The 14,497-nt window shown below is 37.0% G+C and overlaps 1 protein-coding gene across 3 annotated transcripts in view; it reads right to left on the bottom strand.

Moving 5' to 3' along the window:
* PIGN (phosphatidylinositol glycan anchor biosynthesis class N) overlaps window positions 1–14,497 on the bottom strand; it is a 106,824-nt gene that overhangs the window by 33,890 nt on the left and 58,437 nt on the right. For all 3 annotated transcript variants that reach the window (XM_036406804.1, XM_036406803.1, XM_036406805.2), the window contains exons 13-19: window positions 11,957–12,035; window positions 9,662–9,844; window positions 6,304–6,440; window positions 5,235–5,334; window positions 5,031–5,123; window positions 3,594–3,685; window positions 2,068–2,179 (exon numbers count right to left, since the gene is read on the bottom strand). In XM_036406804.1, coding sequence (XP_036262697.1) covers window positions 2,068–2,179; window positions 3,594–3,685; window positions 5,031–5,123; window positions 5,235–5,334; window positions 6,304–6,440; window positions 9,662–9,844; window positions 11,957–12,035 — 796 coding nt within the window. The remainder of the gene's footprint in view (window positions 1–2,067; window positions 2,180–3,593; window positions 3,686–5,030; window positions 5,124–5,234; window positions 5,335–6,303; window positions 6,441–9,661; window positions 9,845–11,956; window positions 12,036–14,497) is intronic.

Here is a 14,497-nt window from a genome sequence, read left to right as displayed (position 1 = left end):
GGCTGGACTTGATCTCACAGATCTTTTCCAACCAAAATTATTCTATAATTCTAATTGAGAGGAGGAAACTAATGAACTGACCACCTCAGACACACATGAACTCCAAGCATCCTGGAATAATAACTCGGTCCAACATGATCAACCAATGAAAAAAAGCACGTTCTCAGTAGCATAGCAGAAACTGAACAACACCTATGAAACGGTGTTTAGGTTGGCTTAGGTTTAATTCATCAGTGACCCCAAACATTAAGTAACAGTGTTATCAGAGGAAGGCATAACCTTTGATGACTGCCTCCAAACACCACTTACGGGGAACCTGCAAAAACTACTTTTAAGAAATCCCTTGTCAGATGCAGAGCAGGAATCTGATTGAGTGTGCTTATCTATTTGAATGCAGTGGCCTGATCACCATTTGTCACAGAGAAATAGGTATTTTTCCCTGACTAGGGGATTCATCTCACCTTTAAAACTGTCTGGGAGCTGTAATCAAAATTCAGGATCTCAAAATGAGCATTTTTGAAGATTACCCCTTCCTGTTCCCACTGAAAAGTCCAACTCAAAGGAAAATATAAAAGTAGAATGAGGGAATTTCATTGACTAGAAATACCAGTATTCTGACAAGCATTTTCTTTTGCATTCCTGTACTTTTTGAAGCAACTGAATGTAACCTAACCTCAAAACAAGATATTTATTTAGAAACACTTAGAATGCCTCTGTAATGTCCTTTAATCCCTCTACATCTGAATAATCTCACCTCCCAATCCTTTCCTTACCCAAAATGTGAATGGTGGATCCTATATTTTCCATTCCCAATTAAGGTACTGAAACAAAAGTCTAATAGAGACTAGTAATTAGATGTCACTGTTGTAAAATATCTTCTGATTAAGAGGCAATTTGAGGAACTTTATGATCTTCTTAGAAGTTGGGAGGAAAATGAAGATGTTACTTCAGGAATAAGCAGGCAGAACATTTTCCTCTAATTAAGTATCACTCTGTGAGTGGATTTCCTGATTCTCTACGTTTGCTCAAGAATAGTCAGGCATAACTTTTTTACTATGGACCAGTTTCTTCATCATCATGAGATGCTACAGCAGTTGTGTGGTGAGTTGAGGTTGGCCAGCCACCTACTGGGCTGCTCTCTCACTTCCACACCCAGTATAAGCTTTTTTCAGGCATTTCAGCAAGGAATCCATTGCCAAGTATATACTGGAAATTTATGTTTTAAATGCTTAGGAAAGGAAATGACATCTCTTTTCTACATGTAGGCTGAAAAAAGAGACATCACCACCATATTTGACATGCATTCATGCTCAGCTGCTAAAGCCACTTGAAGCATTCATTAGTCTTTCCCTTCCTCCTTTCAACCATCTGAGCTCCATACCTAAATCACTGATATAATGAATGCATTGCTTTGCTCAGCAAGAAACTCCAGCACACACTAAATCATAACAGATAAAGCTGGACCTGAAATAAAACTATTATCTTGTAATAGGTTGAGGGGCGAAAAAAATTAAAAAAGAGGACAGCAGACATGCAAGGTATTATTAGAATCTTAAAGCTCTCTAGAACTTAATTAGCTCCAAGCATGAAAAAAACCTACCTCTTTCACAAAGATATAATTCACCTGAAAGAAGACTTAACCAACAGAAAAGCAGCTCACGATCAGTCTCACACTGTTCTTCTACAGCCAGAAACTAGAACTAGGTCAGCCCCTCAAACCAGCAAGCCCTAGTGTGCACATGCAGCTACTGCAAAGGTCACTGGAAGTGATATACACAGACAAAAGGCAGGACAAACTCTCCAAGCAGAACATCAACATCTATATGCACATTGATATATCAAGCAATATAATTATGCACACGATGGGCTTTTGGGAACACAGCATGATGATATTTAAATATGTGCACATGGTCCTCTTGAAATAGCCAAGGAGAAAACTCTTAGGAACAATCTTTTTTTTCTTGAAAATTGTGGCCTTGGTAGAAGAAATGTGTTCTCAGGAGCTAAGTAAAAATTCGCACATAAAAACCTTCTAACATTCAGAGTTATTGAAAAGTAACAACTGACCTGATAAAAATATATTTTCAGATCTTCATTATCTCTGTACTTATTTTCACTTTTGCAAAGAGATGTCAACAAGAAGAAAGATATCAAGATGGTCAGCAAACCAGCTGCTATTCTGCAAAAACAAACAAAAGAACAATAAAATCTCAGAAAACATCATCAAAAATTTCTTTTGCTACCGTACACTGTCTTGTTGCACTTGACATCCCACACCAGATTCAACCCCAGGAGCGTTTTGGGTTTCCTAATCCATACTGAATATTCAGTGTCTCCAGGTTCCTCTTCGATTATCTAGCCCTGCTTTCATCCCCATGTTTCCTTTTTATGACTGAGCTGACTCAGGAGCTCCCTGCTCCTACCATACAAGTTTCATTCATGTACTGAAAAGCCCTGACTTGACAGTACTACTGCCCAAGAACAAAAACACCTATTTCTCACTGGCTTTCTGATTTCTCCCTCTTGTATCTTCTCCCCCAGTATCAACTTATCTGCAACATCCTGAAGTGTCACATATATTTTTAATTGCTGCTTCAAACCTTTCCAGCTTCAAAACTCCCTTGAAAAGTTTCAGACAAACACAGTGTTTCAGAGGTACAATGTTTCATCAGAAGAATAAATAGAAAGAAGTACAGCCTGGGCAAGGTGAATATAAAGAGGTGTCAGAGAGGAAGATCTGTAGGTAATTTAATTCCCTTTTGATTTCTAAGCTGTGCACATATGTTCTAAAGAATAGAGAAACCTCAGTTTGGGCCAGTAGAAATGCATATATATGTATATACAGCTGAGATGCTATAACACAGTCAAAGCAAATCTGTGCTGAATATTTCTAATGTGCCCAAGGAATAAGACTAAGGGTTTTCAAAGATAGATTTAAAACACAGTAGAAAATATTGAGGGCGAACATCAATAATCTTGGAAATATCTAGGCTCATAATTCTACCCGCAATCACATATTACTGCTCAAATCCCATATTTCACTGAGGACCAGGCATCCTGGCTCTGCTGAGGCATTGCACCCTAGGGTAAATTCACTTTTTCTGCAGTAACTACAAAGAGACCACAAGCCTAACCCTTCAGGCCAACCACCTGGATGGCATCCAGATATGAGAGAATGTTCCCATGACCAAAGAGTAGCTCACAGGAGGAGAGGAACAGATAAAGACGTACTAGAAAAGCAATAAAAAACAACAACTGTAGAAAATCAGACAAGCAATACCAGAAAAGAAGACTCAGTATAGAGAAGCAGAAGTGGAAAAAAAGAGACACAGGAAACACAGAGGAAGAAGAGAGCTCTGCCTAGCCTGTTTATTATTTCCCTGAATATCTCATTAGGTAAAGAGTGCTATTCAAAGACAAATTCTCATTAGTGGATAACTGGGGTCTCTATAATCATGTTATTTAAACTCTAACTTTCAACTCCTGTCTCAGCCAGCTTTCAGTAATGCAATTCCTCACAAATACCAAAAGGCAGCCTAAATTTCGAATCAAAGAGGGAATAAAAAATTTAAAGAACAAGATGAGATTCTTACACCAGAGGAATGTTTGCTTCTCTTCCTACAACAGGCATTAATGGAAATATTGCCAGGAGCACACACAGGAGAGTCCAGATCAATGCTTTTGTCTAGAAGAAGAAGGAGGTCATGTAGACAGACAATTGTCTACTCATAAAGAACTACTACTACTACTTCAGTGAACTACTAACAGCTACTAGCACCTCCCAGAAGCAAAGACCCTGCATCACCAAAGAGTAAAATTAGCTAAAAAAAAAAAAGAGAGAGAGAGACCATGGGGTCATCGGTATTACAGAACTTGAATTTAATACAGAAAATAATTTTTATATAGCTGTCAAAATCTTATCAAAGACAATGATAATTAAAGCCAAGTTTACACTTATAAGCACTTTCTCAAAGTGTGGCCTTCACACATTGCAGGCACCAGAACTCTGACAACTGGCCTTCTAGAAGGAAGGCATAAAACTAAGATCTCAGAAGGATACAGCAGTTAATTAATCAGCACTGAGAGGGAATACGGTAACATTATCCAGTCTTTGCATCTATGTGCCATTTGATTTAGCCACCATAAGCAACTAAGTAGTTCTTGAAACTCTCTGCTAGGATGAAAAAAAACCAACATATCCCAGGCATTTTAAATAACTAAAAGCATTAAGAGCTGTGTCATGTAATTTTTTCAAGCTCAAGTAAAATTCGTATTTCTGAAAGGAAATTTCACACAACAAAACATCATCTGTGCATATCCAGCTTTAAGACAAGTTACTTGATTATTCAATTAGAACAAAAAACTGTAAATTAAACAAATACAAGCCTCCATCTTGGCAGTTTTTGGAGACTAAGACTTAGCAATTTGACTCCTTTTCTCGATCCCAGAACCCTAGGTTTTAGGTATCCCCTGAAATAAGAAATGTTGGAAGCAGTGAACAGAAGAAACATCTCTTAAATTTAATATCATGCCACCTCATGAAGGTGGAGGTTTTTTCCTAGGAAAAACAATACAGAAAGCTGCCTCTGAGGAACAGTGTGTCACAGCTGACTGCAGACAATAATGAGTTGACAACTGCCTTTCTGTTATCTTCAATATTTTTTTCTAATAAATGATCATATTAGTTAAAGGGTGACACTTTCACCAATCATACACGTAAACAGCAGAGTCACTGCAACAGTTTGCTAAATGATGTGCATTTCATATGATTGAGTCAAGCATTTCTTAGTCATCAACAACAGAAAACTGATAGCTAACCCACAGATACCTCAAAACTCTTAAGCAACTCTTATTACTTCTGCTGTATAACAGATCTACCCAGATCATATTAAATTCCTTTGCTTTGCTTCATGCAGCTTATGACAGAGATCAGAAAAAGAGCATAACTGAATAAGAATCTAAAGCAGCATTCCAAAGCACTCCCAACATCCTAAGATTCAATCCAGCTGTTCACCAAAGCAATGCAATACCTTAGCTTGAATCCACAGCTGTGTGATCACTGGCCAGCCAGCAAAGACAAGAAGGCCAACAGTAAGTGCAGAGCGGTAGAAAAAGCTGAAGACCTAATTTAAAAAAATCCAAGAGAGGACTGAAAATCAAACACATTAATTCCTCAAAGAGGAAGAATACAAGAAATGAGATACCCTGTTGATATATAAGGATAAAATACTTACTAGTATTTCAATTCCCAGTATACAAACTAAAAGGAATCCTGCAGATTGACCAATATGAAGCGACAAAACATTTGTGGCAAGGTCTTGAATGACAGGAATTCTGTTCAAAATGATAGAACAAGATAAGACTCATTTAAAAACACAGAAATAGCATAGCATCTTACCTTTTCAGGGCAAGAATGGGGTCAGAGCACAAAAAACGTTAGAGGTATTGCTGGTCCTGCCTAGACCCCATGGTTGATGGCCAGATGCTCCTTCTGCCCAGTTTTACTTGATAGAAAATCTACTATAAAACCCTCCAGCTTTTTTCCTCCCATATTTGGCACATCTTTGCCAGTGTTTGGACAAGCTTCAGATTATTCACTACCCAAATTGACTCTGAGTATATGAATATTTTTGGTTATGTTGTGCTTAATGTCTGTCATAACTGATGAAACGTTCAGAAGCTTTAGAGAGAGAAAAACCTTCCTTGTTAGCTTTTCCTGTGCTTTATGAGACAGCTCATTATCTAACTGCAGTTGGTCTCATTTTCTCTGAATAATACTGAGTTGGTATCTACAAATTGCCAGTAGATCAAGAAAGTAAAAGGAATCTGAGGATAACAAGCATTTTTGGGCCTGGAGTAAAAGGAGACCCAAACAAGACAAATATATTTCAATATGGGAGCACATTCATCAACATGACTAGCATGTGTTTTCCAAGAGTAGCTGGCATTCCACAGACTTGACACTTTGAAGGATCATTTTGCAAAATAAGGCAGCTGCTACAAGTATTTGCAAAGATTTTAGCACTCTTTTGCAACAGTACTAAAGTTATGTTTTTATGGAAATAGCTTAATTTATTTTTGCTAATAGAAAATATATCTTCTAGAATTGGCGACTGTATCAGTCAGTTTGGACAATACTCATTATGTCAACTGAAATATAAACCAGAGTCCTTTGGAATGTCTCAGGAAACACTTAATGAAGTTTTCTCCCAAAATTATGGGAAAAAATTTTATTCTCTACAAAAAGGAAGTCCAGACGTGGTCTTATAAAACAGTAGTAATAAAATTGCATTCTTTACTTACTCTTTCACAACTGCATACCATACTGGCACTGGCAAGAGACAGTATATATAGTATGTCCAAGGACATGTTTGAATCAACAGGAAAAAAGTTATTATCATTCCCGCAGAGGCAAAACCATAGAAGAGAACAGTAGATTTCTGAAATACAAACGTTTGGACAAACATTCTTTTAACAGCAATAAAATGCTTTAAACTACACTCTATTTTCCATTTGTTAGTTACACAGTAAAACAAATGCTATTTTAACACAGCCACACAAGCTGTCATGTGTCTCTAGACAACTCTAGACAAAGTTGTCAGCCAGATTAAAAAAACAACAGTAGGATCTGAAGATCTAATTCTAAATGTGTCTATTCATAAGGTCCTGGAGTAAAATCTGCAAGGCAAAGACATACTTGTACAATCTGGAAGCCCAATACATGCAATATCATTTATGTTCAATGGATACTTGGAATCCATCTGAAGCCAGAGATGCTAAGGGGTTTAGGAAAAAGAAATCTCAAATTTAGATTTTAGAAACAGAGTTGGAATATAACCCATCAAGTTCATAGCCTTACAGTCAAAGCATTTAATGAAAATTCCATCAGCACATTTCCTCCTCCTGCTTGAGACATTTGTAAGAGAACTAATTAAATTAAAATATTAAGCATTAACTCCTACCAGAAAAAAACCCCACTACTACTCAGCATCTAGGAACAGGAACAGCTACAAAAGGAGGCTTGTGACCAGCCTTTCACAGGAAAAACTTCCTTCCTCAAAGAACCCACAGAGGACTGGTGCTGCATGACCCTAAAAGGTAGCATAGCTACAATTCCTATGATATTTCATCTTAACGTACAGGTACTGCTTTGGGCTTTTCTTAGAAAAAAATCAGATACCAGATTGGAACATTATGTACTTAAAGAAACACATTCTCAGACTGAGAACACTCTTAAGGGGAAACATCAAAGAGAGAAGGAACATTTTTAAATGGGTTATCTTAGATAGGCAAGCCAGTCCTTAATCATCAGCAGAAATCCCTTGTTTGTACAAAGAGAAGCATTAAACAGTCACTCTGCATCTGCCTTTTATCTGGCCATTGAACTATTCTTCCTTATTCATGGACATTCAAATATCAGAAGAATTACTGGTAAGGGAAGGTTATCTACAAGTTTTAAATAAACAATTTTTTTTGTATTATAACTGGACATAGCAAAGGCAGCTTTAGTGTAGGTAATGACAGACACTGCTTTCTTCTGCACAAATACTAGTTTTATTGAAAGAGTTAGGTAGACAGATACACAACTGTGTTAAATATGCTGAGAAGAGACAATCAGCTCACAGTTCACCTAGATGGATTAACATCTTTTCTGACTCCCCCTCCCTGTAACTGATGTGCAACTGCCTTGATCTAAAATGACAGCAAATGCAAGTTCTAAATTATTTTTAAAATAGAACTTTTGCTAAGATATACCATTAGCCTAAGAAAAGATACATCATATAGAAAGCTGACCTAGAGCAATTTTGCTTGATTAGTTTTAAATTTTACATTTGCTGACATACAGGCAGAATGAATATGCATATATAGATATGCACACAGTATAATTTATCACTGAATGAGTAAACACACACAATCAACATTTTATTCCATATAGTGACACAAATACTATAGAGCCCAATATAGTCAGTCATGCATTGAAAGTGGAAATGAGATTTGCAATTCTGTGAATATTTAAAATAAATTTAAAGGTTATACTTCTTGCTAGGCAAAACAACATTCTACACCAAAAGAAAAAAGATGTTTTTTCATACACAGCATAAGAAGCCAAAAACTTTTAAAGATGATATATACAGGATGTGCAGTTTCATTACTCAGAAGTTTCTTGATTTTATAAGGGTGTGCTTTGCAGGATACTATTTGTGAATGGTAGATTAGTCACTAAGCAAATTTCTTTAAGTTGCTTCAATATAAGCAATAAACCAAATAACTTCCCTATATGAAGCATTAGCTTCATATTGTGATTCTCTAAGTATTTAGGAGCACTAAAAAAGGTTCCTACAGAAAAGAGGCTCATGAAAACTGAAGAAAAATAAATTCTATAGACAAAGAACTAAGATATCTTTTTTTTCCTGCCAGTGTCACTACCATTAAATTTGTCTTCAACAAGTAAAATCAATATACAAAATTAAAATCTATGTCAACTAAGAATGCAAATTTTTCTGTAATGTAGTTATTAATATGCCTGATATTCAGCCTACTTATTGCAATTATTTTGTTTGTATTTAACATAACATGCATTCTGGATTATTTCCTCTCAGTTATTTGATGAAAGAACAACTAAAGCATGCAGTACAGCACTTATGAATATTTTCCACTTTAATTTTGTTTGAGCATTTTCACTAAAGGTCAAGACTATCTTATTTCAGCCAGTAGTAAAAACCTCAAGATAACATGATAGGAATTTTCTCAGACTAATATATTGAAGGCAGTAAAGATGTTAAATGAGTGCTCACTCTCACCTATATTACAAAATAAAACAATTATTTTTATTCTGAAACAAACTCTTGAGGTTTGGGAGAATTTCCCCTCCCCACAAATGCTTTAACCCTTCTCTAGTGAAATGCTAGCTTTTTGCCTTTTTGAGGTCTCTTTTCCTGATGAATGACTGAAAATAAATTCTTAGGATTTTATACTTTGTGAAAAATCAAACCATAATAATCTAGTCAAAAAGAGCTTCCTTCATCTTTAATGTCTTCTGCACACTTGCAAATCACAAAAAGCAAGTGAGCACACTATTTTGTGAAACCAAAGTTCACCTGCTATCAAAACAGGCTACACATTTTAAAAATGCCATGATTGGACTGCACAGTTTCTGAGAACAGATGTAAAATTACCAAAGAGGGAAGGAATAAAATTATTTACATGCTGGGGTTTCTTCTGTCCTTACAGTGAAGAAACATCAATGAAACTGGAAGCCTGAAATCTGTAGTCTTCCAAACAATTATCATTACAACAGAGTGCTGTTAATACTGAAAATGAAACCTGGGAAAACTAAACCCAGTTAAATACAGACCCTTTAATAGTTTTAAATCACTGTGTTTTCTCACACTTGCATTAGCATCTCAAACGGACAGCTGTAGGAAGAAAAAATGAAGCAGCACATGCAGACTTACACATCTTAGGAATACTGATCCTAATCACTGGACTTAACAGCAACACCACAGAGGATCACAGCAGCTGGAAAACTCAACAGCTTGCCAGTTTCCACATTAAGTCAAAGGAAGTATAAGGTATTCAATTTATCCTGCACACAGTCACTTAGCATACATGTAATACTGAAAACTGATAGAAAAAAAATAATGGAATGCTTCAAACCTACCTTTTTATTAGCTGGGACAGTCTTGGTCAAATTGGTATGGGCCTTGATAATGACCAAAATCACATAAGTTGTCCAGCCCACAAAACTCACTGCAATGCTCAGACCCAGGAATAATCTATCATAGGTGTGGTAGTAAGACAAGCCTTCCAAAGCAAGGTTAATCAGAGTTTTGCACAGGGATACCTGGAGGCAGACAAAATATTCAAGTAACATATTAGAAGAGTGTGAACTCCCCATTCCCCATCTCAACCTAAGTGACAGCAACTGGAGCTGCAGCATCTCTACCACTCCTGGCACGTGTGTCCTCTCCATGCTCAGGTAGTGTTTTGGCCAGCACCAACACTGCTTGGGACTCCTGCTGGATATCAAATCAACCATCACCTGGCTCCTTCACCATCCTCCCTGGCCATGACAGTGGTTAGAAGGTGAATGCCACACAGACAGCACACCTTGAACATCACCTGCTACCATGCATGCCATTTGGTTTTCCCACAAATATTTGACTGTACATACTCCAGTTTAAGTTATCCCCTTAAAAATCAGTCATGTGCTCCTGAAGGCACATTTTCACAGGGGGAGGATTATAGATGCAGCTGAAACATGGTCACTCTCCATAGCCTGAAGTATTCCCTGCCTGGGTTTTGATGTCCTCTACTTCAGTAGTACCTGATACCACAAGAACCAGCAGTGAATTCAGAGACTAAAGTGGAGTCCCAGATGCATTTACAGAGCAGCTGCTTGTAGCTCTCAGGATGTAAATCATTTGGAAACAAGAAGGGTTGTACCCAGTCTAATCACAGGTGCCCTCACTCAGTACCTCCACTGGGGAGACACCATAATAAAGACCGTGGGTTTTCCCACTATGCCATTTGGCTGTGCTGTGATTTACCCAAAGATGGGAAGCTCATCCATGCAATTTGGAAGAGTACAGTAACAAGGTGAACAATGAATACACAATGAAGCTTTTTTATATGTGCAGGTATCAGACTGGGATCCAACAAAAACAAAGTCAGGAAAAGGTACAGCAACTACTGAAGAAATCACAAGTCTGCCAGTAGACAATTCACCCCAAAAGACATCTATTCTATACAATTCTTCTATTCTATACAATTCTGAGTGCATATTTTCAATGCAAAGGAGTTGCAAGGTTCAGGCAAACAATCATCCAAACCCCAGGTTCCAGGAATGGAAGAACCTTTTCTGCATTGCAATACAGGATGCTGAGGATAACCAAGGCACAGGCACAAGTCTGATGTGTGAGTGATCAAGAGTGAACTTGAACACCTGGAGCACTCAAATAAACAAGAAGTAAAATTTACATATAAGCAACAATACAAAATCACAAGTTCTACTCCTGAAATGCATAAAATGTCTGCTATCAGTAAATGTGACAACTAAGTATTAAAAAACCAAAAAGAAAACTTTCTCCTACAGCAAAATGGATCAATTTATTTAAGCTGAATGGTTTCCAATTTACAACAAAACAAGTAAAAAGGCATAAAATAGATTTAGCTGTCCTATGCATAAAATAGTAATAAATTACCCTAAGAATCGTATTAGGAAAAAAGAACTGAACCCCAGCACACAATGGAAGTCTTCCTTGCGCCTGGCAGGTTAAATATAATCTTATATATTCAATATTTTCACACTTTTTAACACAGAAGTCAATGACCAAACCACATCTGTTAAAATGGAAGACTTCTTGGTATTATTTAACTCTACAAATTCCTTCTGCAAACATCAGAATACAAGCATTGGTGAACTGCACCTATCAAGTACCCCACCACACAGTGAGTGTTGGCAAATGCTTAGGAAAGTAATACTAGAACTGAGAAGCATAATTCTATGTATGGCTGCCAGTCTGACACACTGAAATGTGAAAGTAAAACCAAGCACAACTGGTTCAGGTAAAAAAAAAAAAAAAGATTAGGTAAAGCAGGATCTATGATGGAGCAAGATACCAGACTTTTTTCATGAAACTAGCAGTCTAAGTAGTGCAAACATGAACTAGATTCCTCAGTTTATCTCTCAATTTACCCTTTTCTAGGGTGGAAAATAAAAACACACACTGTGTGTCATACTATCAAATAGTAACAAACAGTTTAAGAAGTATGAAAAAAAATACAGCAAGTCAGTATTACTTATTAGAATTAGTATCAAATTGTAAAATTTTGAAGACTAACAGTGGGGTTTTGAGTTAATGAAATGTGTATCATGAGGATGAAAAACGTTTTATTTCTCAGTTAATTTCAATTTAAAGAAAAAAATATTTACATATAGCAAAACCAGACTTACCGCTTCATCATACTTCTGCTGCTCAATATATAGTCTTATTTTTTTTAAATAGTTGATCTGTTCAGAAGCAGAAAGTGGTCTGTACAACAATATAAAGAGATATTAACATTTCTCCTTTTCATGAACAGAAAAAATTAACTTTGCAATTAAAATAATTATTCTGTAATGAAACCAATATATTCTGAACATCATTAGAAGCAATTAGGTAATTGAGACTAATCTATTCCTCTGCATTCATCTTCACATGTGTCAACACAGCTGCTTTTTAACTTATCTCAAAATTGCTGCATTAATAGACATTACTTTTATGTAGCTGATCCCATCTAATACTGCTGAGAACTATTTCACTTGTGCATTATTATTGACCATTGCTCTGGACAGGAAGCACGGCACATAGAAAAATTAAGCAATTTAATTGATTTGAATATGGCTGTAAGCAGTTGATAAGACAGCACTGAGTGATTTGCTCATGTTCCATGTTAACAGTAGATGATACCTAACAAGCTTCTCTTGGAAGAGTATGACTGTGTCTCCTGTTACTCAAGGAGCTATTAGCCGAATCCCCAGAGCAGGGGATAACACAGTTACCTGGCTACACTGAGGTCAGTGATAAAAATCTCTTTGGTTTTAATGAATCTCATCATCAACCAAAACAATTGCTACCATTCTTCCCTTACAGAAAGCAGCAACCGGACAAAAAAGCCAGTCGACCAAACTCCACCCAATGAAGGCAGAAGGAGCTGTTTCTCCTGTACCATTTTCTTTCCACATTTAGGGACAGCAGCAGGCCAGAGAATCCCAGACTTAGCCCAGGTAAGTTACAAGGCACATAAGTTATATGGATAAGTTATAAGCCATAACACAGTCCCTGCCGTTCTTGGCACCACAGCCACAGCTCTCTGACAGCCAGGAAATTCATACTGCAGGTTCCTTCACACATGGCAGTGGCACAGCACCAGCTCTCAACATCCATGGCACAAGATGGTCCAGTTGCTTGCCTGCCTGCCTCCTGCTCCTTCCCATGCCTCATTGACAGCCACCAACCTCATGTTTCAGGCAGTACCAAATCAGGTCACTCCCACCATTTAAACCATCAGCAGCTGCCCATGTGGTCACTCAGCTGAACCACGGGGGCAAGTCTTGATTTCAAGCAGCTGCTGCATGGAAATGCTCATTCCTGCAGCTCCCAAACAGCCATGAATCACTTTTGCCTACAACCCAGTCTATAGGCTGATACAGCACTTAACAGATACATAAGCAATACATACACACCATCCTTTGAGGCATGAAATACATTGCAAGTATTCTGTGCCTGAACAACCTGAATTTTAGTAGTAGTAACATCCTGGTATATTTTGATGCTATTTCATTAAGTTCAGAGTAGAGTAGTATCATGCAGGAATCTTCCAAAACACTGAATAATTGGAACAGCAATTAATCTTACTTTTGAGAAGAGTATTACCTGTAGAGTAGTACCTGTATTAAGAAAATGTTTATCTCTTCAATCTAGAAAAGAATTGAAGGGTGGTATGTATAAACAAGTAGGAAGAAAGAGGTCCCATTGAAGAGGAAAAAGGGATAAAAAGATAATCACAAGGTCATGGTAAGAGTTTGATCACCTTAACTTTGATGGGAAAACAGAGGATTTTAGAAACCAGACTTGAAAAATAGCAAAGTGAATGTTGGTTGTTTCTGCACCTTCATGATACGTCTCTATGGAAGCCAACCTTACACCTCCACAGGCTGAGGGCTACAATCAGAAACAGTTCCTAAAGGAGGCAAAACCAGACCCCAAGCCCTGCCTCAAGGAAATCTGTGGCTTTCAGATTTTGCTAAGTTGTTTGGTAGGGGAAAGGGAGCAAAACATCCACTCAAGATGGGAATTTCACCATGTGTAATAATAGGAGGAGGAATAGTAGGAGAGGAAAAAAATAGGGGGAGGAAAAAAATAAGAGATACCTTAGCTTTTAGGTAAGAATTTTTTAAAAATATGGAATAAATATTCAGAAACTTTAACACATTCAAGTTGTTCCTATGTTCCCTGGCTCATTTTTATTGTTTTACACACACTGTTATCTGCAAATTCTATCCTTGTCAAACTCAATGCAAATTTCTTCCAAGCCAAAATCATATTTTACTTCACATCTTTAGTCATTTAGCCATAACCCACTTATTATCTTTTTATTCTCACTGAATCCTTATATTATTAATGAACAATAGTCTTCACCTATTCCTTCTGAGAGGACAGCACCTAGGGTCTCTGTACATGGATGGTGTAACAGAATAAACAGGGTTTTCAAACAGTAAAATTTTGACTAAGCCAAACACTGAAAGCAATTATTTTGTCAAATTGGGTTACCGTTGGCAGGTGCAATGTTAATTTTCAATAGCTAACATCATAACACACATATTACCTTACTTCCATATACAAAATTTTCAAGAGGTTGAATTTACAATTGTCTAACAATTGCTTTTGTAAAATTTATGAATTCACCAGAAACTAAGGACTAATCATATATTATTATGAAAATGCAAGGAATG

The sequence above is a fragment of the Molothrus ater genome, chromosome 1 (genome assembly GCF_012460135.2).
Source record: "Molothrus ater isolate BHLD 08-10-18 breed brown headed cowbird chromosome 1, BPBGC_Mater_1.1, whole genome shotgun sequence".
Taxonomy (NCBI): domain Eukaryota; kingdom Metazoa; phylum Chordata; class Aves; order Passeriformes; family Icteridae; genus Molothrus; species Molothrus ater.
The sequence above is the reverse complement of the archived record's forward strand: the minus strand, read 5'-3'. Positions and strand labels throughout refer to the sequence as shown.